Genomic DNA, 25,050 nt, shown 5'->3' with positions numbered 1-25,050 from the left:
GCACTTGGAAGTCGGTCACCATATTAATCATATAATAAAAAATGGCGTGTTGAATTCCCCATCATTGCTGGATGATGTCCTTATGCACCGACAAGCCATTGCATGCCGCCAATGTTTCCCATTTGCGCACATTGCCTCGTACATCAGCATTGTTATTATTTGTAGCCTACAAGGGTCAACATTACACATAAGGCTGCAACACAAGTGTTTCTTCGGGATTCAACAAGTGCATGCGTCAATGAGATGAATATCCCAATTTTCTTTTTACAATTTAATTACATTTATCCATGACCATCTTGGACCACCAAGCTTATGGTCAAATGACGGACACAGACATGGGGGGGCATATGAATGGCCGCAGGGGTGAGTAGAATGTAAATAAGCGTGGCAGAACTGAGGAAGAAAAAAGTAAGAATGAAGTAAAAATTTGAAGAAAATAAAAATGGGTCATTAGTTCTTGCATTTTTATTTAATTAGGGCACACATCCAGACTGCTCCCTCTCACACGTTACATTTCTTTTTCCTTTTCATTTCTAAAAAATAAACTGAGTACCACCCACATTAACTTGCAAATACGAGTGCACAATGCCCTGTCTTCCCATTTTATGATCCTTGTTTTCCCCACCTCTTTCATTTCTATAACCCACTGCATTTGGCACAGTGATCCATGTTGTCCGCAAGTTCAAACACTAATGTTGACGGCAAATAGCTTTAAAACAAATCAAAGCATCTGCTGTCATACATAAGTCATGAATCAAAATAATAAAAATTATAAGCTAAGCCACAGAAGTAGTTAAAATCTCAGAACGCGGAGGAATACAGTGCTCATGAAAACCAACACATTGGATCATACAATTTATTCAAATTACTTCCTGATTCCATTATTATTTCAAACAAACAAAACATGTAAACCTGTTGACAGATCACAACATACAGCCTTTCCCCATCGCTGCAAATCCGGTGTTAATCTTGAAGAAAACCATTTCATGGTTTCCTATCGGGCCTCTTAAAGACAACGAGTCCCTTCCTCCCTTCCCCAGCTGTGTACACTAAAGCTAACAAGTCAGTCCACCTGCATGAGCCCCCCCCCCACCCCCCCGAGCCCTGGAAATGTGGTAAATGCCCCTTAGACTATAAGGTTTTTATTTAGCAGTAAGGTTGGTGCGTGTACGTCTGTGTGTTGGTTTCCAGGGTTATAACAGGCGGGCGGGTTGGTGGCTGTTGATTGGCTGGCTGTGCGGGGGGTGGGCGGGATCAGGGCTGGCTCTGGATGTGCCTGCGCAGCTCCTGGGCCTTGTCCCTCAGGTCGGGCCGGCTGTCCGTCTGCAGCGTGGAGAGGGAGCGCTGGAGCTGCTCCCTGCTCTTCACCGGCACGCAGTCCCACTGCTCGCTCTCTGTAGCGCACACACACACACACACACACACACACACACACACACACACACACACACACACACACACACACACACACACACACACACACACACACACACACACACACACACACACACACACACACACACACACTTCAATGTGGGATCCAGTCAGACTAGGTGGCTCACTCAATTCAGCGCTTGAGAGATTGAGGGCAGAGCCCAACACCCCATTACATTCAGGTAACCAATATCAATCAAAAACACAAAAAGAGCTAATGAAATGAGGGCAGACTTGCCTCCGGTCCTTTTGACCAGCAGCTCCACCACAGACAGCGCCTCGGTCCTGACAGACGAGTAGCTCTTGTTCTCTGAATGGGGGAAACAGTGGTGTCACCAAGGGGAGCACACAGAGCAAATCTGTACGTCTACGGAGGTCCGAAGGGAGACCCGACTCGCACAGATGAGCGGTATTGGCACGCTGGCGTTAACGCACGTTCAGTCTGTGGTTGAGACAAGCCAGAGGCCGGGCGGAGGAAGGCCTTACCTAGAGGGTGTGGAAGGGCAGCGCAGGTCTCTGTGAGGATCAGGCACAGGGTGGTGGGATCCTGGTGGCTCTTGTCCAGGAGCATCAACCTGCGCACAAAACCACAGTGAATGAGGGAACCACGGCTCTATAGGTTCTGGGTGACAGCCTAAGGAACAGGCTGTATGAAAAGATGGAAGAGTGAGCACTTCTTCACTCATACACTTTGTGGAGTGTATGTTGCCCACAAACATATATACGCCTATTATTTCCTCTGCAGATGAGGAAGAGATTTGCTGGGTATGGGAAAATCCCCAGGATACTTCCAAAAACCCTAATCACCAATTAATACATTTAAAATGTATACAGGATGTATCTTAAGAAAAATTCATGTTATGAAAATCATCCCATCTCCTCACTGTAACCTATGTACACTTAATTCCCCAGGGTCATTTTTACATTTGTAAATTTGTAATGTCCCAGCGTGTTTGCCTTTTGGGGACACTTATGGTCCACTTTAAGTGACATGCTGAAAGTGAATATCCCATTGTCACCGACCTTACTTTTACTTAATGTTGACTAGTCTAGAATTGTCTCTACAGCAGAGGCGTATTCTTATGGGCTGGTCTCACTGCACAGCAAAGAAAATGTTAGCCCCCGGATGGCAACCACCTCACACATTATCTTGGCAGAAGTGGGCCAACTCTTTTTTAGTTATAGTTATGATGGGAGAGATCTGTGGCCTGGGTGCATGGAGCTAGTCTGAAAACCCTAAAAGCATGGGATGAAGCTTACAATTTGGTAAAAGAAAGAGTACAGCATTAACAAAATGTGATTATTTATTTGATTATTATTTTCCTTTTTCTTCTCTCTATGTTTGAATTATATATCTGTATTTTTTTAATAAGTTATTTTTTTCTTGAAAGGCTGAGAGATCAGGGGCAGGGGTTGGTAATGGGGTAAACATGGGTTGGGGGTGTTTCTTGTTTTCATGTTTGCTCTGTTTCTGGTACATGGTACATGATTTTGAGATGTAAAAACAAAACAAAAAACTTGTACTATTAAAAAAATGTTCACGTATATTTTATCAATAAAAAGTTGATAAAAAAAAAACAACAATACTATTAAAATCAAATTGCGAACAATTAAATAATGTGTGGAAGTAAGACTTGATGGTGCATACCCCTGGAAGTAGGCCTTCATGGCCTGCAGAACACTTAGCTGCACTCTCCATGTGCTCAGCTTGAGCTTCTCACACATCAGACAGCACACGTCCACCTGGAAACGAGCTGCACAAACATAAACACAAACAAGAGCTTCAGTGTGTGTGGGAGTAATATCCTTCAACACAAGCTACCCCAGCTCTACGTCAACTGACAGTCAACAAGCGTTTATCACAGGTTGTCGAGGCAACTTGTTTGTTCATCAAAACTCCCGCTTGCTGCCGGGGATACATTTGAACGATATGGGTCAGTTTAAAGTACACACCATTTATTTGACATTGAGGGCCAACGACTGTTCAGAAGATCTTTGGAATATATACAATAGAAGAGGAACACAACGCCCTTTGACCTATTCTGTTTACAGTTCACCATCACCGTGTACGTCTCACCTTGGGTCTGTTGGTTCTTGGGCCAGGCTTTGCCGAGCGTCTCGTACGAGCAGAGGAGGGCGTCTGTCTTCCGCTCCTTGTCTTTAGCGTCGTCGTCATCGTCGTCGTCCCGGGACCGCAGGGCCCCCACGCCCTGGGGGGAGTTCTGTTGGGACAGGACGGGTGACTGGACTGGACACAGCGTGGTGGGCATCCATCGCTACACCACCCCATCGCTATCATCCAACATGCTGGATCGAGGAGCAGGAATAACGTATCCGTATCGTACTCCTGCTGTCCAAAGAGCAGCGTACTAGGAAGTAAAAGTAGCTTACAAGGATAACAACAAATACCTACAGTACACAAAGAAGGCACCAATAGTTGGGTACCAATGATGAAGACTCTAAAGCAGAGCTCTTCAACAGGGGGTCCGCGACCCCTAGGGGGTCCGCAGAGGTACTGCAGGGGGGTTGCGAAAGTTTTGGTTGATGAGACATTTTTTTTATATTCCCCCCCGCAATTGTTTCCACAAATTGAAATGTCATTAAATACACATTAACATGAATCCAACACACTAGCCGCGTTTACATGGACACTTTTGATCTGACGGAGAGAGCTTTTCTCTGCCTGCTCCTTCAATTGAGAATAAGGAAAGTTTAATATAAAACACAATTTTATACAATATATAAGTAGGGGGTCCCCGCTCCATCTCTCCGTCAGTTTGGGGGTCCTTGGCCTGGTCAACGTTGAAGACCCCTGCTCTAAAGGCTAGACTAATATCCCTTTCCAACTGTACAAGAAACCCACCAACACCAGACTTTTGTCTTTGGTGGCAATGGCTACAACCCGCGCTCATGGACAGGCCAATTTGGCCCCTTTCCAGCTTGACGCTATGACGTCCGTAGAAGTTCTGTACGTCGGCGCGGAAACAGACAGGAACAACATGCAGCACCCATTTTGTTCTTCAACCAGAATTTGAAAGTGAAACTGAACGGATACGAAAATAATTAACAAGCTTAACATTTTCACTGGCCTCCAATTCTACTCTTTCATAGGCAGAAGAAAAAAAGACCTGCATATGCACACACATTTTTTGGGATAAAGGGTTCTAGTCAGCAGGGAATGCAGCAGCCTACGAGCGTTCCGGGCGACCGTCCTACCTTCTTGATGAGGGGGAAAAGGATCTCGGCCACCTCGCTGAAGCGGTCCTCCTGGCTGCTCTGGAGCACGTCCCCGGCACAGCGCAGTGCCGCCATCTTGTACACCAGGCTGTCCTTGCGGCACTCCTTCAGCACCAGCTCCAGCACCTCTGGGACGGTGGGCTGGCCCGCGCACGGCTTCTGCAGCTCGCCGCTGAAGTAGAGAGAGAAAGAGAAAGAAGAAAGGTTGAGAATGGAGGGCGTAAACCATGTGTTGTAGATCTACGTCCAAACAGCCAGGAACATTGTCTGAATGGTCTTTTAAGTAAAACCTCCACTATACAATCTTCTACTGAAGCTATAAACCGCATTCCAAAGAAATCCAACTAGAACTTTTCCAAAGAGGAAACATGACCATCCACCTGCCAATTCATTCGGGGAACGTTTCTCAATGAATAGTTTTATTCCGGTAAACTTTCCCCCCCCTTTTCTTTTTTTTCTGACCGCTATTGCGATACCAACCTGCATTTAGACACCACTGAACCAATGGCTATGAGGAGCTCCTCCTGGAAGAAATGGGAAACACAAGAGGAGCACAAGGTGAGCGGCAGCAGGAGTGATGCAGACACCACCCTCCAACAAGGTGAGCGGCAGCAGCAGTGATGCAGACACCACCCTCCCAGCTGCAGTGACCCAGACACCACCCTCCCAGCTGCAGTGACCCAAACACCACCTTCCCAGCTGAAGTGACGCAGACACCACCCTCCCAGCTGAAGTGACGCAGACACCACCCTCCCAGCTGCAGTGACCCAGACACCACCCTCCCAGCAGCAGTGAAGCAGACACCACCCTCCGAGCTGCAGTGACGCAGACACCACCCTCCCAGCTGCAGTGACCCAGACACCACCCTCCCAGCTGCAGTGACCCAGACACCACCCTCCGAGCTGCAGTGACGCAGACACCACCCTCCCAGCTGCAGTGACCCAGACACCACCCTCCCAGCTGCAGTGACCCAGACACCACCCTCCCAGCTGCAGTGACCCAGACACCACTCTCCCAGCTGCAGTGCAGGAGACCCCTCGTACCTTGCCCGCCCAGGTGCGCCCGGCCAGGCCGTTCAACAAGGCCGTCAACACCAGGCCGAGGTGCGGCGCCACTAGCGAGCCGGTCTGCTCTCTGGCGACTGTCGCCATGGCGGCCGCCCCCTGAGCCTTGATCTTCCAGGACTGGGACTGCAGGGCCTTCTGGGTGATGGTGATCAGCTCCGTCATGTAGAGCCGGATGCCTCCGAAGCTTCCTGGAGTCCGAGGGAAGCGGAAGGGAAGAAGGCTGTCAGTGTGACTCATCAAGAGGTTTAAGACGAGCTGGTCGGCCCCCCACCTAATGAGCTAGGAGATCACTGCATTGATTTGACGCTTTGTCTGAGAAGCAGCATGCCCAGGGTTTGGGTAGCATGCTGGTTCTTGTGTATGCATTGAAGAAAATAACTTGAGTCACACAATCGCAATATCTTAATAATAATACTAATACTATACTAATATTATACAACAATATTGAATACATTAGCCTACATTATAAAATGTTGAAACGACGAAAAAGACTAATATAAATGATAGGACATTATATGAAGTCACAATCTCATTACATGCAAAGGAACCCAACCAAAGATCAAAAGATTTTTTCACAAAGCCTTGAAGGCCAGCCCCGTCACCACCACCAGTCCATGGAGCGGCTCCACCCTCCTCACCTGGCACGTTCTCCTGCCACACCTCGGACCACAGCGTGGCGTCGTGGCTCTCGCCCTGCTCCTCGTCCGGGCCGGGCAGCTGGTGCATGCCCAGGAAGGCCAGCGGCAGGGCCAACCCCGCATGGCCCTTCAGCACGTCAGGGCTGTAGTGGCTGATGGCGTGCAGCGTCAGCACGCACGACGACTTGTACACCGGCTCTGTTGGGGGGGGGACCCAGGGAGACGGTTGAGGGTCAGAACCGAGGAAAGAAGGGGGGGGGGGGAGCACGAAGAACGACGACACCCTTTCCAATTTGCCAAATAATTGAATACACTCAAGGAGAACCAAACCCCAACACCACTTGTACATAGGTTTGCATTGAAGAGGACGCCCTCTGTAGGTTACAATTGGTATCGCATGCACCATCTCTGAATGTCTGATAGGGTTACCAGGTCACCTGCGGATAAGCACTGTGACACACCTGTCCACCACTTATCCAAAGGGAATTGAAGGATTGGTTACAGGTGTCCTGCAGCCCCACAATGAAACATTCTATTGATTAAAGATGGGGTCAGGGGGTTTGGTTATCCTCTGGTACCCCTCTAGAGTCTGATGAGCAGCACTCACCCTCCTTCTCCAGGTACCAGGTGTTGAGCTTCAGCAGCAGCCTCTCCACACTGCTGTCCTTGGCCGTCTGACAGAGGAACACAACAAAAAAAATCGTTGTGAAACCCCAGTAGGGCATAAAGGGGACGGGCTGCTGGTCATTTGCTGGTCGCAACAAAACACATCTCCGGTTCTTCCAGGGGAGAAGGGGCTCGTACCCGGACCAGGTGACCCAGGGCGAAGGCGAACGCTTTCTGCATCACGCTGCTGCGGTCGTGGATGCCGCTCAGCAGGGCACTCATCAGTTTCCCTTTTTGTATATTAAAAAAAAAAAACACAAAACGCCACACAAACGTTAGCACACACAGACTAGTAGGACCACTCGCTCCACACGGGTCTTCTGATCAGAGTTCTTTTACTTTACCTGAGTACGGGCTGAGGTCCTGGGGACACTGAACGGTGAGAGAGACGATGACACTGGCACAGCCGCCCTTTAGAGACACGGCGAGGCAGAATGAAGAGATGTTAACAGACATGAGGTTGGCTACGGCATCCCAGCATTAACACCCGGCACGTGTAAATCCACCAAGGCGCGACAGTATAGACACACGTATGAGCGTGCGTGCGTGCATGTGCATATGTGTGCGTGCATGTGCATATGTGTGCGTAGTGCTAACGTACCTTGGTGCCCAGTCCCACTCCACTCTTGAGCAGCTCACAGAGCCTGGGCACCAGCTCTCCCAGCACAGAGACGTCCAGGTGCTGCAGACACTGGACACACAACACACGTGTTCAGTGTGACCGCATTCTCTAAAGGGTGTAATGAATCGAGCCACGCAGCAGGGCATATACTCTCTTAAAAACACAGCTAGGATATAAGTAGGTGTCAGAACATCAACTTCAGGTGGCTACAAATACAGGTGTGAACACATTCAATCAGATCACAAAAACTAAAACTGGTTCAACATGTCTCACAGATAAACGTGTTTGCGTGAGCTGGCAGTTCTTCAAGTTCAAAATACAGCAAAAGACGATCACAGTAACACTCAATGAACGCCCCGCCAGAGAATGTTTAATTTAGGCCATAAAGGCTACCAGCTATATTTAATTTTCACACTAAAAATAGGCTTCGCTGCAACAATGAGCCAGGTGGGGGCTCAAACATGACTGCATTCATTCAAACGGTGAGGTGTGAGGGGCCCATGAACATTTCAATATAAAAGCGGCCTTTTTTCATTACCATGTTAATGGTTTCCATCATAGGAGAGGACTTGGCAGCGCTGAGCCGGGCCGCATCCATGGCACTCTGGAGAGGGAGCACAGGGACAGGGAGGGTGAGACTCCTGGAGCCGCGCCAACATGGGAGCCCACCAGATGTGGTTCCAGGGGGGGCGTTACCTTCTCCTGCTCGGTGGCGCGGAGGCTGAGGTAGTTGAGGACGGCGGGCTCCAAGGTGCTGAGGGCCTCCAGCAGTGCCGGGATGAGGCGCGGGGCGTGGGGCTTCAGCCGGGCGCCCGCCGTCTTGCTGATCTTCACCAGGGTCTGGATGCTGTGGGACGGGGGGGATGAGGTGTGCAGGAGTGAGGTAGGGTGAGTGAGGGATGGAGCGCACATTGTAGAGCACAAGTATTAGATGGGTACAATAATGGTAAATGGACTGTAATTATATAGCGCTTTTCTAACCAGTGGGCTTTACCATATTGCCTTACATTTACCCATTTGAACACATATTCATACAGACAGCAGTGACATACAGTAGCGCCTCGACACTAACGTAACGTACGCTCTTTATTTCACCGCGTCACCCATAAGAAACGCTGTGGCCATTGAAAACAACAATTTCTTCCCATGATGACAAATCATTTCAAGATGAATAAGCCAATGCGCCAATGCATCAGAAATGGAGGCCGTCATTGTGACGTCTTGATGTACAAGCCCCATGGGAAGCCAGTGTTCTGCTTCCTGTTTCTGCCAAGCTGGGCACCTTATTTCCTTCTGCCGTGAGCACCTGGTACATTTGGCAGACTGCCCTGGAAGGCCAGATTTAAACATAATTCACCCCAAAAAGATAGGAAACAACGTCACTGCAGATTTAGGTATGCATATTTAATGGTTTCTGTGCAAGAGTAAAAAAGAGCAGCATATTGCTCTGCCTTTTTCTCGGCTTCAACAAAAAGGCAGTGCAGTGAGCTTCACATATTAGGAACCCAAAGTTTTCCGCTAGGTCGTCCCCTTGCAGTGAGTTTAGTTTCATTCATTTGTCTGGCTCTATAAGACTCGTCTGCGGGCGTTAGCTCCTGTGTGTGATGAGGGCAGAGGGGTACCTGAGGGAGCGGACCTCCGCCACGTTGCTGACGATGCCCTTCTCCAGCAGGGTGGGCAGCATCACGGCCACCGTCCTCTGGGCCCCCGTGCCCGTGGACTCACACATACGGGCGCACACCTGGGGAGGGAGCCCGGTGTTTAGGGGGTTGGGTCTGGCCGAGTACCTCATTTCAAACACTGAATGATCACTAGGTTTTCTTTAGTAAAGTCACTTTACTTAAAAATTCAGTAAAGTGACACTTCTATAGTATGAGTTGACCTTCAATTATCACAAAGCAAATGGGTGGTTGGACTGGAACTAATCACTTTAAGAGAAATCCCACAGGAGCTATTGTGGGCGACAGTTCACCATAAAAGGAAGAAAAATTGCTACCTGCTCCATTGATGTTTATTACCAATCCGTTATAATAATGAGCTTATTGGTTTATTTTGGCCTCTTTTCAACATATAAATCGCTGCTTAATATCAATCTTAAACCATTAACCCCCTGCTTGCCGCAACCTCTTATTTCTATTGAAGCAACTGAATGGTGGGAGCACCACCATTGAAAACTAGATTTGAATGGCTATCTAACAAAAGAATGTCCAAATGTTACAAGTTTTGGCCTTTGCACAAGAGGATATGTGTGATAAGAGAATCAATGAAACAAACCCACACACACGGCTTACCTTGCTGAGCGTTTTCAGGGCAATGTCGGCTGCCTTACGAACAGACTCCTGAAAAAAGTGATCAGTCAGGATCAATATATTATAGCCAACTTGATCATCAAGAGCCATGTTCAATATTGAGCCACAGTATATTCAGAGGCTCCCTTCATGCTGAGAAATGGCAGCTTTTTGTGGTGTAAAAGAAAGTCATGAACTCACCTTGATGTCATCCAGAACTCTGAACAGGGTCTCCCACATCTCCGCCAAGTAGTCGATGATGTCATCCGCCTGCCGGCCGCGGATGAGGTCGTTCAAGGCCAGGCAGCTGAGCGGTGAGACATGTGGAATAATGAATGAATGTGGGAGGCGGGTGAGGCGTGCATTAACAGGGAATTAATACCCAGCCTTTTCCCGTTTCTCCCCGTCAATGATACACCCAAACACTTCATGTCAAGCCCATGGGTGAATACAATGACAACATTTGGATTTGGCGGGGAATTATATCTCCAAAAGACACACAATGGCTGTGTCTGTGTGTGGTTGTACCTGGACTCCCGAACTCTCCATGTGGTATTGGTCAGGTTGGAGATGACATCCTGAAGGATCTCCTTGAGATACTTATCAACCTGAGAAGAAAAGAAAACATATCAATAAACATGGACCAAAAATAAATAAAAAATACTAAAAGCCAACGAATGCCTGCTACCTACCTTCCCTAAGATCCTCCCCTATTAAGAAGTGTTGCGATCATGCTGCCTTGTGTGCAAATGGGATTGACATGCAAGATGTTTGCCCAAAAGATCAGCGAACATGTCAGAAAATAGGCAGGAGTGATGAAAACTACAGAGCCTCCTACAGAGGGAGGCACACAGTCAAATATAAACTAATGTTTTCATAGTGCATTTCCCTCGCTTATAGCGGACAGCTGGCTATTCAATTTCTAATAAATTGCAGTTAAAATATAGCTCCTAACTGCTAGAAACAGGTCAACCAGATGAGACGCATGCCACCCCAAATGTGGACGAGTGTGTTGGGTTACCAGGGTCTTGTCGGTGACCAGGGCGTCCCAGATGCTGGTCATGGCCTGGCGGATGGCCATGTTGGGGTCAAACTGGTAGCGGTAGAGACGAGGCACCAGCTGGGGCAGGAAGGGGGCCAGCTGCTCCCCGGCCTTCGCCGCTATGATGTTGAAGCCAAAGGCTGCCCCCTGCAGGGAGGAGGAGGAGGTACACGACCCAGGGAACCACATTAGACAGACAGAAGTAGTAGCAGATAATAATTCTAATTTGAGGAAAGCCCCGAGAGTTAGGCTATCAATCATGTTATCCCCATCAGTAATGATTCTTATTATTTAAAGTAAGGTTAAAATCATTAATTATATATAATACACGCTGAAGTGCTTACTCGGTAGAAAGAAAATCTGCCAAGGTCCCGATATTTAACTATTGATGGGTCAGCTGTGCTTTTTATACCTTGCGGGAGTTCCACATGGCATGGTGATTGGCCAGGTTCATGAACTTGTAGACCAGATCTGGTTGGTTCAGGTCGCTGGCCAGTGAGCACAGCTCCTTGTAGGTATTCAGCCCTTGACTGCCAGAAATCACGGCGATGAAAAAATAACGTTATTCAACGCGTGTTTAGGGAAATGTTTAAATTCTTCTAATCTAAATGTGAAGGAGGTTGAAAAGAAATAAATGGACACTATTCAGTTAACATAGCTCACCCGTCGGGTGCTTTTCCCAAAGCCTCGCCCTGGAACACCTCTGTGTCTTCAGAGACCGCGTGCTTCACTCTGCAGAGAACAGACCACCATTACACTTCTTATCGAGAAACGACTTGTTGATTCTGGTGACAGTGGTCATTACTTTCACATCATCAACCTCTGTCCCCAACTCAGGCCCTCTGCCGTAGCTAAGCTTCACCACACAACACAGCAGAAGGCCTCTCTGACCGCCCCATGCAGCCTAGACCAGGAGGGTGCTTTCTCACCGCTTGCCGGTCATCAGGGTCTCCACCAGGGTGGACACAAGCTCCTGCTGGTCGCCTTCTCCTCCCATCTCGTAGACCAGGCCCAGGCCTTTAGACGCCACGTCCTGACTCAACTCTGGAAGGACAGACGGGGGATGAGTTGGAGAAAGGGACAGAGTAGAAAGGTGGTGGTTTTTCAGTGCTACTGAAAAACTACTGCCTAAACGTTAGACATGGAGTCTGAATTAAACAATGAAAACAGTGGCGCAGGAGTGGACGTCATAGGGATCTTAGTCTTACCGTCGGGGTCGGAGAGTATGGAGATGAAAGCCGTCTGAATCTCCTTCAGGTGGGACTGAGAGACAGAACAAATCATATCACGGTTGCCAGAAGAAATACTGTGAATAAAAGGGCTCGCACAGTGCTCCAACAAACAGAAACCCAACGTTAGGATGTCAACAGACCCTGACGAGACTTGTTCAACACAACACAACAGCTACAACAACCCAGAGGTACGGCAGACTGGCCCCATGTTGGGGGTTGGTGGAGTTTGTTGTGTTTTTTGGCCAAGTGTGCAAGCATCTTAATAAACACAAAAAACTGAAAATGTACTTTGTAATGACCAATATTTGCTACCAGACGAACATATGCAATTTGTTGGATGAACTAAACAACTGTTTGAAGTATGAATCTACAGCCTTCTGTCCATCTTTAAATCCAGGGTACCTTGATTTCATTGTGGTTTCCCAGTTTGCGGACCAGAGAGAGCAGCCAGATGCAGGCGGCCTGCCGGACATGGGGGTTCTGGCTGGGGATGTACCTCGACAGCACCGCGTTCAGGACCCAGGGGACCACATCGTTGCTCTTCACATCTGACGCAATGGTGACAGATATGTTGTTATGGATCAGGATTGACTATGAAAAATGTCTGAATGACCTACTATATCTCAGAGAAAGTCACTCTTGAAGGGTGATTGAAACCGTACGCCTAAATTATGCTTCAAAATAGTTCTTATTTGCTAAATATAGTGCAAAAACAACCAATCATTCATTCAGATGTTTCTCCCCTTTTTTCTGTTTTGGTTTTTATTTTTTTGGTTGGGTTTGTGTTTGGTTCTGTTATCAATTTTTTTCTTGGAAGGTTTCTTCCTGTTTTTCCTTGAATACAGGTCATTCAGAAGCTTTTTCCTTGAAAACAGGAAAAACATTCAAGGATAAGAAAAAAAAACAGAACGAAACATAAACCCAACCTAAAAAACAACAATCAAAACAGATAAAAACTAAAACTCAAACATTCTGAAACTTGCTCCTCCAACTCCCTAGCCTGGTCCTACCAGACCATCGTACTTCATTTCATTTGTACAGAAGGTCTGGAACTGCCCAATTGACAAACCTTCACTCACTTGGAGGCGGGTGTCTGTCAAAGTTTTAAAATGATTGGATCTGCCCAGTGCCACTCTGGATCTGCCATAACCAATCGCATAGCGTTTGGTCGTGACGTATCTCATGCGACGGGACCGGCTTCTTCACCTCTAACGGAGCCAGCTGGAAAATCATACTTTTCCCGAACCCGGTGGGGAGAAGCGCCACAACATCATGGCCAACAACAAGACTCAGCAAAGCTTGTCCTTGCTCCGGCTTTAATTAATCGATATTCGGCAGCGATCCCACAACAGACCGAATAGCTTCTCTCGTATCCTTTTCCATTGTCTTCCTGGGCTTCCTCTGACTACAACTGAAACTGGCGAGTGACCTCGACGTCATCGTTCTCAGCCACTCCCTCTGTTCGCTGATTAGACTGCAAAAATCTGGCTTCCAAAGAACCCATGAATATGAATCAGACCCAGACCTAGTACTGAAGTGAAATGAAAATTGAGCGGAAGTAGGTAGGTGGACGGTGCCAGGCTACAAACTCCCCATAACCTGATCCCAAGGAGTCACACCCCTATTGCGCCATCCTTTCAACATTCGGTTACAAAACAAGACAATGAAGAGAAAGTCAAGGGACAAGCCTCTCGTGAATAAAAACATTCTCTTTAGGTTCAGATGATGCTTAACATCTCTTCTTACAATGTACAAAGCACCCCATCGCCCTCTAGTGGACAAACACCGTACTACAGTGCTTACTGTTGGGTGGGCTGTATTCGTCCTCAGGGCAGGTCCACGGGTCTCTGGCCGCGCCGGAACTGGTTCCCACGGCAGCGCTTGTGATGGCCTCGCCAACCGTGAACTGTAGTTCCACTTGCTTGGCCTGAGAGAGCGAGCAAGAGATTAAAACCAATTTAATCAAGTAAAATGGTTAAGAACGGCAACAGAACTTAAGGACAGAAGTAAAATCATTTGATACCTCAACAAAAATAAAACCTTTAAAAAGAAAGGATGGAAATAATTGATAGGTTCATACCTCCACAGAGTCCATGAGTCCCTGGATGATCTTCTTCTGGTGGGGGAAGTCTCCATCGCCCACAGGGAGAGAGCCCAATGTCTGGATGGACCTCTCCTTCATCTGAAACCCAAAGTTCAGTTCCATTTGTCACATAGAAAGTCTTACGTGCACAACTAGCAGGGATAAACTAACTTTGCCTGCTCATTTGACTATTTGACTAACACACACACACACACACACACACACACACACACACACACACACACACACACACACACACACACACACACACACACACACACACACACACACACACACACACACACACACACATCTATTTTATGCAAGTAAACATTATCATTTATGGGTGAAAACGAAAACAATAAAAAAGATCAACAAGGGGGTAATATTGGGGATATGCAGTCATAAAGTAGGCCGTTTGGTGTATACTGTCGTATCTGCAGTATATTATAACAATTTAATGACTGCTTTATGGAAGGACATATGGTTTAATGTCCTTCCGTAAAGCAGTCATTAAATAGATTGTTGTAGGGCAGTAAAATGGTCAAAGAAAACAAAAAAAAGCCTCGAAAACAATTTCTATATGAATATTTTCAAAAAGGTAGAGGCCCTGATCAAGTGGAAACTAAAATGGTAAATTGAAGAAGGCAATTTGGACTTCAAGTCAGTGCAACTTGAGGGCTGTTTGTTTAACGACAGGAGACGCGGTGGGAGGATAGAACGCCCAGAGGATCCATGTGATGTTTGACTAGCTGAGTACCGTAAGGGAACTGCTGCCATGCAAGCCAAATGCAGCAGTTTAATGATGATTAAAGGATAACTTGGGGATTTCCAGACCTCTACCCTATTTCTCCATCAATTTGGGTCTGAGTGACTAACAGACAACTCTTTTGGTCCAGTGTTGAGCGAGAAACCTGCAGCTGTAATTTGTGAAACTGGCTGCAATGTAATCCTTTGGGGCAGTAGTACCCTGTCAATGTACGTTCCTCTGAAAGGGTTGGTTTTACCATCAACAGGCTCAGATGATTATCATAAGCGTTTGACGACTTCATGGAAAGTATCCCTACAGAGAAATACAACTTTTTTCCTTTACGTTTCGCTTGATCCGTGTATGTTATTGTGTCTGACACTCAGAAATTGTGTTGCATCCCTGTTGTCATTACAATATATCAACCCTCCTGCACCCTAATCTTTTAGATAACATGAACAACAAAACAACCTCTTGCCGGCACTCCTCTCCAACTCTCACTCACGTTTCCACCTTTATCTTCCTGTCACAAGTCCACTCTCCCAGAGCGAGAACTCAACTTGAGCCATACTTGGTTGCATCAAAGTTGTGTTTCTATAAAACAATCCTTTCTACATTGTTGTCAAACAAATATAACAGTCAGTGGTAAAACAAGTACCTTTAGGGCTTCATTTTTAGAGTTTACATTTACCCGAAGGATTAAATTGCAGCCTGGTTTGCGGATAACGGCTACAATGCTGTCACACAATACCGGACAAATTTCTAAAATTGTAGTCCGCATTAGTCCCTAGACCCAAAATGAAGTACAAGACGGGAAAATCCCAAAGGCTAGTGTTATGACTGCCTCGCAAAATGTGGGCCTGTGAAGCATTTAGACACTAACTGTGCTTAAAGGATATATATACAGTATAAAACGATTTGACCATGACGCAAACATTTTTTGTGAATACGAGGATAATGGACAATGGCTATCAGGAAGCACACATCAACACACACACACCTTGAGGGTCTCCTTGCCGGAGGGGATCCGGGCCAGCAGGTTGTCCACGGTGGACAGTTTGGTGAAGCCTTCTCCCTCCGCAGGGATCAACAAGGACCCGTTGCGGCCAACCTCCCCCAAAGCAGTGCAGGATGCCACGGCCAGTAATGCACTGCTGTTGTCCAGGAAGGAACCTGGGAGGGACACACACACATACACACAGAGGTCAGTGACTAACCAAAGCAGTAGGAACCTTCAAAAAAAAAAATCGGACCACATAAGGATCAAGGACATTAAATCCCGTCCCTTATTACTTACCCTCATTCCCTAATTTCAGGAGATTGACTCAGCTGTTTGAGCAGTGTAAGCATTGCATGCTAACTGTCTGATTTGAAGCTTGCAGTTATTGGAGGACCTCATAATGTTTGAGTGACAGTGAAGGGGCCAGTAACACTTAACAGACTTTCATTAGCGCCCGCTTCCATTCTAGTGGTCCCAGGACACGCCCGCACGAGAATACGTACCAATGGTCTTGGTTGCCAAGGAAACAAGGTCATCATCGTCCTTGGACACACCGGTCTCCATCTTATTGGGAGAATCGTCAATGGCGTACTCCTTCCTCTTGCTCATGTACCTGCCCACCATGTAGCCCAGAGCCAAAATGGCGCCGTGTTGGGTTTCGGGGCTCTGTCATCACACAACAACAAATAACATGGTTAGTCAGACAAATTATTTGGTACCAATATTGACCTTGCATCAATATCTCACTGTCTAAAGTCAACAGAATGAAAGCGTTCATATATCATCCAACAGAGGCAGATGGAGGGCAGTCACGCACGTGGTGGTCTTTGGTGATCTTGACCAGGTTGTGAACAGCGGTGTTCAGCTCACTGCCAGACATGGTGGAGACCACCACGGCATAGAGCTGGGCTGCTAGCTCCCTCATGTCCTCCTTGTTGGTGTTCATCAGACTCTGGAAGACATTACATATAGAGAAGAGGGAATCACCTATACATATGTAAATAGAAATGAGAGGGGGGAAACTTCAAGGGGGAAGCTGGTGAAGCTTTGTCAAGTATGGGATCTCTAATCATTGTGTGTGAGATCGGCCGACATTTAGGATGGCCTTCATTTTATGTATGATAAATATATTATTCCATACACCACAAGGCAATGGATCCATCCCTAATAAAGCATACATGACCACCAACAGCAGGAGAGAGTCCAGTGAATATTAACTTACTTTAATCCAGTCAATTTTCTCAACAAATATTGGCGCCAGCTTTTCTGGACACACAGAGACCACTTCCAGAAGACAGTACATAACTGGAATCCCTGTGGACGGATAACAGTGCAAATAATAACATCAAAATGTAAGAAAAATACAAACTCATGAAAATAATGCAAGGAGAACCTAAAACCTGAGGTGTCTTTACCTCCGATGGCCGACAGGAGCTGCTGCAGCAGGTCCATGTAAACATGCACAGGGTTGCTCTCAGCACCCTTGGACCCTAGGGGCTGGGGGTCAGAGGTCAGCAGGGTGTGGATGTAGCGGCCAATGGCGGGCGCGTCGTCCTGCATGTCAACCAGGTTCTTGGAAAGCGGCGTGGTGCCGGCGCTGTAGGCCAGACACATCCTCAGGTAGAGCATGATCTGTAGACGAGGAAGAGGAAGTACAACAGACAGGTTGTCAAGGGGATGCCGATGACATCACAGACGTTTAACCAATTTAGCTACCTTTAAAAGGTGCAGTGTGTTGTCTAAGTGGCATCTAGAGTTGAGGTTGCAGATGTCAATCAACTGAATACCCCCCTCCCTCACCCCTTTATTTCCAATGAGGTAGGACAAGCTACAGTGACCGGTACTGGCCTGAGTAGCCAGTGTAAAGTGATGAGGTTCCTTGATAGATTAATTTATTGTTTTTAGTTATTTAATCTGTCAAACTAAAGTTTAAAATTAAAATAGTTTGATTTTTTTTATTGAAAATCTGTCCTCTTGTCCTCATTTGTCCATTCTGACCTGCTGTAGGCTCATTTTACGGTAACAATTAAAATGTTCATGTGATTTTAATCTAATTAAAACATACTTATGAATATATATCCAATAAATGCAATTACATCCTACCCACTGCCCCTACATACACAGAAACTGACATTTGATAGAATGTGTACAAAAAGTGGATGTTTTACCTCTCGAAATGCAGACGGGTTAAAAGGAAGAGTAGCGGTTCCTACAATGTACTTGGCGGGAGTCTTCAACCTCTGAGCGGCCTAGGAAATTAATGATGTTAGCTTATTCAGGACCACAGACTGCATGCAACGTATGCAATGCTTATATCCATTCAATATCTACATCTATATTTTGAGCAGTAAAAAATAATACATTTCCTACTTTCTGGTCCAAATACAAAAAACATACAAAAAACAAGGTTGTAAACATTAGTCATGGGGGATAAATGTTGAATTTCTATCGAACATTTATCTTCCTAGGAAAACAAAGTGCCGTCCGCTCCAGTGAGCAGGGCGTTCAGGGCCTTACCTTCTCCTGGACATAGGCCACCATGTCTGGGAAGGAAGGCATGGGTTTGGAGCCCTCCTTCTCTAATTTCTTGTTGGGAACAATCTTCAGTGCCCTCTGAGCTTCCCCAGCCACTTCCTCCTTCCTGGGATACCAACACACACACACACACACACACACACACACACACACACACACACACACACACACACACACACACACACACACACACACACACACACACACACACACACACACACACACACACACACACACACACACACATTCACTGGGGTGAACTAAAATAAAAATAAATGCAACTCTAAAACAACTTGTTGTATATTAAAAGGGACGCAGTTACTCAGCAGTGGTATGAATTGATCCTGGTTCAAACCTTTAATTCAATGCGCAAAAACATAGGATAAGACGTGAGGATTTATTCAAAATGCCCTCTATGGGTTAACTGCATGCTTAAAATATTACTGGCAATCGAAAATACAATCTGGCTGCACCCGCCTTAATCGTGGAAATAGAGAAAGCCTGAACAGCAATACAGCCACGCCACAGAAGTGTGGCAGAAGGCATTTTTGGTTTGGGGCCCGTCGTTGTGGATTTAGAGTGTGTACGTACGGGTCTCCGGCCGCCAGCAGCAGCAGGTATCTGGAGGACACGTGGTCCCTGGCAAACACCGTGCTGGCAAACTTCATGGCCACCTGGCGCACCTGCACCTCCGGCTGGAGAGAAGGAACCCAGTGGAGTGTGAGGGAGCTTACGGGGCGTTGCATGACTGTCCAAACACGACGGCAATTAGGCTGCTGACATTGGGGTTCAGAGCCGCAACCTTTCGGCTGAGAACCCATTAATCGCTACTAAACTCTTCCTCCCTAATAGCCCTACTACACCATAATCACTCAGCTCTTACCTATTAAAGAATGAATAACCGAAGAGAATACTTGATTCTCGCATTTGACCACAGATCTAGATTGAGCCGGCCGCCCTACCTTGACGATGTAGGCTGCCACCAGGGCCTCCATGAGGTTGAGCAAGGCCCCCTGTAGGTTGGTGTACGCCCCCACCATCATGGAGAGGGCCTCCTGGATGGCCAGGCGGACATCGGACTCCTCCTGCGATACATCAGGGCAATGTTTAAAAAAAAACAATGTCCAATGAGCCGGTAGCAACAAATTATTCAATGGATTTAAAACAGAGGTCTGCGATTCAGAAACCACAGACTCCAATATCGTATACATCTTAATTATCAAAAATTACCTTGCACATTGATTCAAAGAACTGCTGCACCAATGCAATATCCTTAGTGAAGAGTTGGGGCATGCGGCTAGCAGAGAGAGGAGATGAGTACACGTTGAATTATACGCAATAAATCTACAATTCAATATCAAATCAATAGTCAATCAATAATACTAAAATAGCTATTTGGATGATCAATACCTGGAGAGTTTCCCGACAGCAGAGTAAGCAAGACAAAGTAGCTTAGGATCCTGCAAACAGAGTCAAGAGGTAAGTAGATATGAATTTTTATGGGAGGAGTCACAGAGGTAGCATGGGTGGAGTTACTGTGATAGTATGGGTGAGTTACAGTGGTATTATTCCAGGATTTACAGTGTTATTATGGGAGGAGTTTGAGATAGTATAGGTGGAGTCACAGTGGTAGTATGGAAGGAGTTACTGTGGTAGTCTGGGAGGAGTTACAGAAGTAGTATGGGTGGAGTTACTGTGGTAGTCTGGGAAGAGTCATTGCGGTAGAATGTGAAGAGTAACAGTGATTGTAAGGGTGGAGTTGGAGTTAGGATGGAAGAAATAGTTTTGGTAGTATGGGAGGAGTTACTGTGGTAGTATTTAACGTGGAAGTTGCGTTGCTGGATCTACCTCCTTATATTCATTGATGAGCTTGGTCAGGCCGTTCAGCAGCATCAGCCCAAGAGGTTTGTTACTGTCAGGGCACCTATAAAGAAATTGACAAATTAGATGGATACAATTTAAAAAAGAAAAAAAAGCACATTGTTCAGTAATTGGGAAAAGGAAATTTGATTTCAACAGGACAAAAATTTAAGTAAAATAAATACACACATCGATGTGTATAACTGAGGTAGCTACTAAAAAGGGCTAGCAAGAAGTGTTCTTACACCATACAGATGTGATGGACGAACTGCAGGGTCAGAGACAGTAGCTTGTTGTTGGTGCTGGCTCCAAACAGACCATCATACACCACCTGTTGACACAGATTAACATGTGAGGACACATGGGACACGCCCCCTTACTACCAAGACACATATCCCTGTGGCATAAACATTGACTTGAGAAGGTGGTGAAACAGATATGTGCATGAGCGTGTCAAGAGTTAGTATCTGTCCTAGTGAATCATGCGTACAAGCTCGTGTTTGATGTCTTTATTTAGTGTTTATATTACGTGTTTAATGTATGTATTTAGTGTTTATATTATCACGTGTATAATGCCTTTATATAGTGTTCATATTACCACATGTTTAGTGTCTTTATATTCTGTCTATATTTAGTATTATTGTCTTTATGTACTGTTCATATTACCACATGGTTAATGTCTTTATATTACCAGATTGTTAATGTCTTTATATAGTGTTTATATTACCACATGGTTAATCTCTTTGTATAGTGTTTATATTACCACATGGTTAATCTCTTTAGTGTTTATATTACCAGATTGTTAATGTCTTTATATAGTGTTTATATTACCACATGTTTAACGTATTGTTATTACCACATGGTTCATGACTTATGTTATGTTCATATTATCACATGGTTATTGTCTTTATCTAGTGTATACATTTTGTTTATTTTACTTTAGTTCATGTTACCTGGATGTTGGCAGGGAAGCACTCCGCAGCTAGCCGTGAGCGCAGCAGGTGAGGCAGGATCTTCAGTTTCACCCGGGTGCTCACTGGCTCGTGCTTGAGCTCCTGTTTTACAGCCACTCCCTAGAATCAACCCACAGTCATTATGCTACATCATAAAAAACACCTCATGACATAAACAGAGTCAGCTGAACACTGACCTTTGTTTTGAGGGGAATGTCACCCAGGTAGACCTTGTACATCTTGTTGATGATCAGAGGATTGTTCCAGTCAACAATGCTGAGGAGAGAAACACATGTGGGTCAGAGTAGAAGCCTTTCCATCAAAACATAATTAATCTATTTAAGACCTCCAATGCACCATAGTGAGTGTTTATATGTGGTTGGAGGGGATACAACATCTCATCCATTACCAGTTGTATTTGTAGTTTGTTTAGTTTATGATACTAAATCCTCTTTTCTTGCAAGTGCTACAACGGGTAACACCTGTGTTGCCTTAATCTTAAACTATCAGGTTTCATGAAATTATAGTTGTATTAGTCAGTAATATATGTACACATGTTTAGAACGTATCTTTTGTTGTACTTTAATCAACAGAAGGCAGCACATTGATGTATGATGCACATAGTGACAGCATCTTTGAGGATGCACAGTGGACCCTGTCTGTGGGGGTAAACATCCCGGGGGCCGTGCCACCCACCTCTGTTTGCTCTTCAGCTCCAGGTCGGCTGCGGTGGCCACACTGTGCCGGGTGTCGCTGGAGGCCACCACCAGGTGCACCACCGTCTCCACCTCGGGCACCTGCTCCGCCTCGATGAACTTCACGATGCCCAGCTTACACTGCCGAGAACACGCAGACGTCCACCGTGAGTCAATGCAATTCTGTCCACGAGTGAAAGGTGGGGGGGTGGGGTGGGGACGCTGCATACCTGCTCCAGCTGCTCAGCACTCCACTGGGCCTCTCCGATCACCCTCTTGGCAGCGTAGACGCTCATGCCTGGGGGAGGCTGGGGGAGACCCTGGCCAGGGGCTGCCCCCGCCACTGCCCCTCCCTGGGGGGAGGGGGGGCTGGGTCGGGTGGGTGATTCGTTCAGCACAAACCTGCAGGTAAGAATAACCATTTGACTCCCCCGGGAAGGTTTTGAATATGAATTAAATGCTATAAAGAAGTTTTGGAAATGTATGGAAAAATATCAGAATAAATCCATATTTATCCATAGGAGAGTGTGCTGCAGCTGCTCACCCATAGGGCATTAGGAGGACCTCCAGCATGAACTCAAGCAGCAGCTGAACTGTCTTGGGTCTCTCCATCAGTATGAAGGGAGAGGCCTTCTTTGAGGCGTCCCCCGGGTACTTCATGTGGTACAGCGTGGGGATCAGCAGGTGCATCAAGCTGGGGCCGGAGGGAATTAACAGGAGAAAGAATCAACTCAAATATTAGGATCCTGGGAGGAGACTAAATACACTTCAATTCCTAAGGCGTGAATAAAACCATGAACATTTATTAGAATAAAATAAGGCACTAATTCTGAAATATGCATCTCAAAAGGCAACAGATTCTCTTCTCCTTTGTATTTAATATTATGCATGAAATAGCAATGTACACTGTAAAGAAAAATATAAATAACTTCAGACTGAAAAGAGCAGCTGATTTTTCTTTATTGGTTGGAAAATGCTTCCTCATGTGCGACTGTTGGTGGGTGTGTGCTCTGTGTGTGTGCGTGTGTGTGTGTGTACCTGTCCTGCTGTGGCTGTGGTTTACCCTCCATGGCAGTGAGCAGAGTTGGGGCGAGCTCACATTGTTTGTCCACTTCTAGACGGGGGTAGCCCATCTTGATGTAGATGATGGTGAAATTCTAGAACAACAAAAACACACATACATTATGACAACCCACACCCTGGTCAACAACAACGTACGGATTTCTATAAATAGCTAAACTGCTCTCTGGTCACAGTCACGTGACCCTATAAACACCACTGTCAAAGTAGAGAATATCCTTTTGGATCACGTGGTCCTATTTTAAGACCCTTTTGATGGCCAACAGGCAACGCATTAGCAGTTAAATGCAATGCTTGCAATGTAAATACATTTCACCTAAGTAGGACATACAGTTGGGCTGTATTTCATTTTTGACCCTGAAATATATTCACGATAACAACGCCTTAAATGGCACGGTTTAAGCAATGGCAAAATTGAAAGAGTTCCCAGGACCAATTATCTGCCAATACAGGGAGGTACGTCATATTTCACAATGTTGTATGCAACATTAAATGCGGTGAATCCATTTGCTTTTCTATGGGTTTTGCTTTCGTACAGAAGATGATGGGAGATGTCACCTTCTGCCACATGATGATTATTATTTTACCGTAACAAAGGAGGCAGCTGCGGGGTCCTGGTACTGGACGAGGAGGGTTTCTACTGGCAGTTGGATTCTGGGTCTGCTCTTGATCCTTTTGTTCAGGTGGACCAGCAGCTCCATGACCTAGCACAACAGACAGGCAAAGGTATACGTTTGTTAGCAAGGGAACAGTCATGATACAGTAACTCCACTGTAATAAGAGAATGACTTCCAAAGTGATTGTGTATCCTCTTTTTGAAGGATAATTAAATTAGCAGAAACTTAAGTTTTGCAAGTGTGGTTGCATGAATAACTGACAGAGTTACAAAATCTCAGTTTTTTTACAAAGCATGCTGCCGAACATTAACCTATGCATTACCTTCTTCCGTACGCCCTCTTGGACACTGGAGAGTTTAAGGAGTACTGGGGGTAGGAACTTGGATATAATGTCCTGTAGCTGGTCGTCTGTTTCTGCATGGCCCAAGCGAAGGAACACTCGTTCCAACTGATCTGTCAGACAAAAGAAAACGACATGGGCCTTTAAGATCTGTTCCACTCTGTCAAAGAATCACCTGCTATGCTCTGACGAGTCATTGTTAGAAAGACATCTACGTTATTGCCCATTTAATGGTAGTGATGCAAATCCAACAATGGGTATAACTTGCATGGCTTGCACTGTGAAAGCTGTCAATTACGTTCTGAAGACATGTTATGATGAGAGCTAAATGGAAATAACTGAAATAAGAGTATTACTAGATTCGGTGGCTCTGATGAGCGTGTCTTGTGCTGCAAATATCACCAAACATACATGTTATGTAGGCATGCCTCCCTGGGGCTACACACTGACTCACCGCTGTTCAGACTCCAATCTCACATGACAATGTGACAATTCAACTCCGTGTTTCAATAACACATTAAAGGCACAATAAACACACCATTCATGATCATTTAATGGCAAATTATTAAACTGCGATACTTTCATTTTGACCATGACTGGGAAAATGGCCTCTGACGTTAGCACGCTAGTTAGCAAAGGCCGGTAGCTTCCCATGCTAATGTCCCTGCACCAGTCTTTTAAATTTAACGTTACTACAAACGTAAATTATTCATCATCAGTTGAAATGATAGCATTGGAAACAGCAGTTCACTTAAACGGACGCCCACCAGTCACTTGTACAGGCAATACTGAAATAGATTGAACAAATAAGCACTAACGCAACAGAGAAACTTACTGAGTTCATCCTGAGCAGCCATATTTGCAGAGTCACTGGCGACCCTCCCAGTTTACGGAGCGCTACTGCACGCCGGTG

General features: G+C 46.0%; 1 protein-coding gene across 1 annotated transcript; it reads right to left on the bottom strand.

Moving 5' to 3' along the window:
- Window positions 1-267: 267 nt before the first annotated feature.
- On the bottom strand, window positions 268-24,997 carry ecpas (Ecm29 proteasome adaptor and scaffold). The gene is made up of 49 exons (XM_056585688.1): window positions 24,973-24,997; window positions 24,120-24,250; window positions 23,768-23,884; window positions 23,139-23,257; window positions 22,645-22,794; window positions 22,331-22,502; window positions 22,102-22,241; window positions 21,603-21,681; window positions 21,406-21,525; window positions 20,698-20,783; window positions 20,441-20,516; window positions 20,003-20,052; window positions 19,823-19,889; window positions 19,555-19,677; window positions 19,184-19,287; window positions 18,575-18,698; window positions 18,226-18,306; window positions 17,473-17,689; window positions 17,280-17,371; window positions 16,875-17,009; window positions 16,561-16,723; window positions 16,058-16,230; window positions 14,307-14,408; window positions 14,030-14,153; window positions 12,629-12,774; window positions 12,203-12,257; window positions 11,924-12,038; window positions 11,658-11,726; window positions 11,407-11,524; window positions 10,974-11,141; window positions 10,481-10,560; window positions 10,154-10,259; window positions 9,956-10,003; window positions 9,287-9,405; window positions 8,361-8,511; window positions 8,203-8,268; window positions 7,644-7,733; window positions 7,387-7,453; window positions 7,181-7,272; window positions 6,984-7,050; window positions 6,377-6,574; window positions 5,715-5,926; window positions 5,152-5,195; window positions 4,651-4,843; window positions 3,512-3,656; window positions 3,083-3,188; window positions 1,921-2,009; window positions 1,673-1,744; window positions 268-1,394 (listed from the first exon to the last, which is right to left on the bottom strand). The coding sequence occupies exons 1-49, from the start codon at window positions 24,992-24,994 to the stop codon at window positions 1,255-1,257; spliced, it is 5,523 nt and encodes a 1,840-aa protein (XP_056441663.1). The 5' UTR covers window positions 24,995-24,997; the 3' UTR covers window positions 268-1,254.
- Window positions 24,998-25,050: the final 53 nt, after the last annotated feature.

This window comes from Gadus chalcogrammus, chromosome 3, assembly GCF_026213295.1.
Source record: "Gadus chalcogrammus isolate NIFS_2021 chromosome 3, NIFS_Gcha_1.0, whole genome shotgun sequence".
Taxonomy (NCBI): domain Eukaryota; kingdom Metazoa; phylum Chordata; class Actinopteri; order Gadiformes; family Gadidae; genus Gadus; species Gadus chalcogrammus.
The sequence above is the reverse complement of the archived record's forward strand: the minus strand, read 5'-3'. Positions and strand labels throughout refer to the sequence as shown.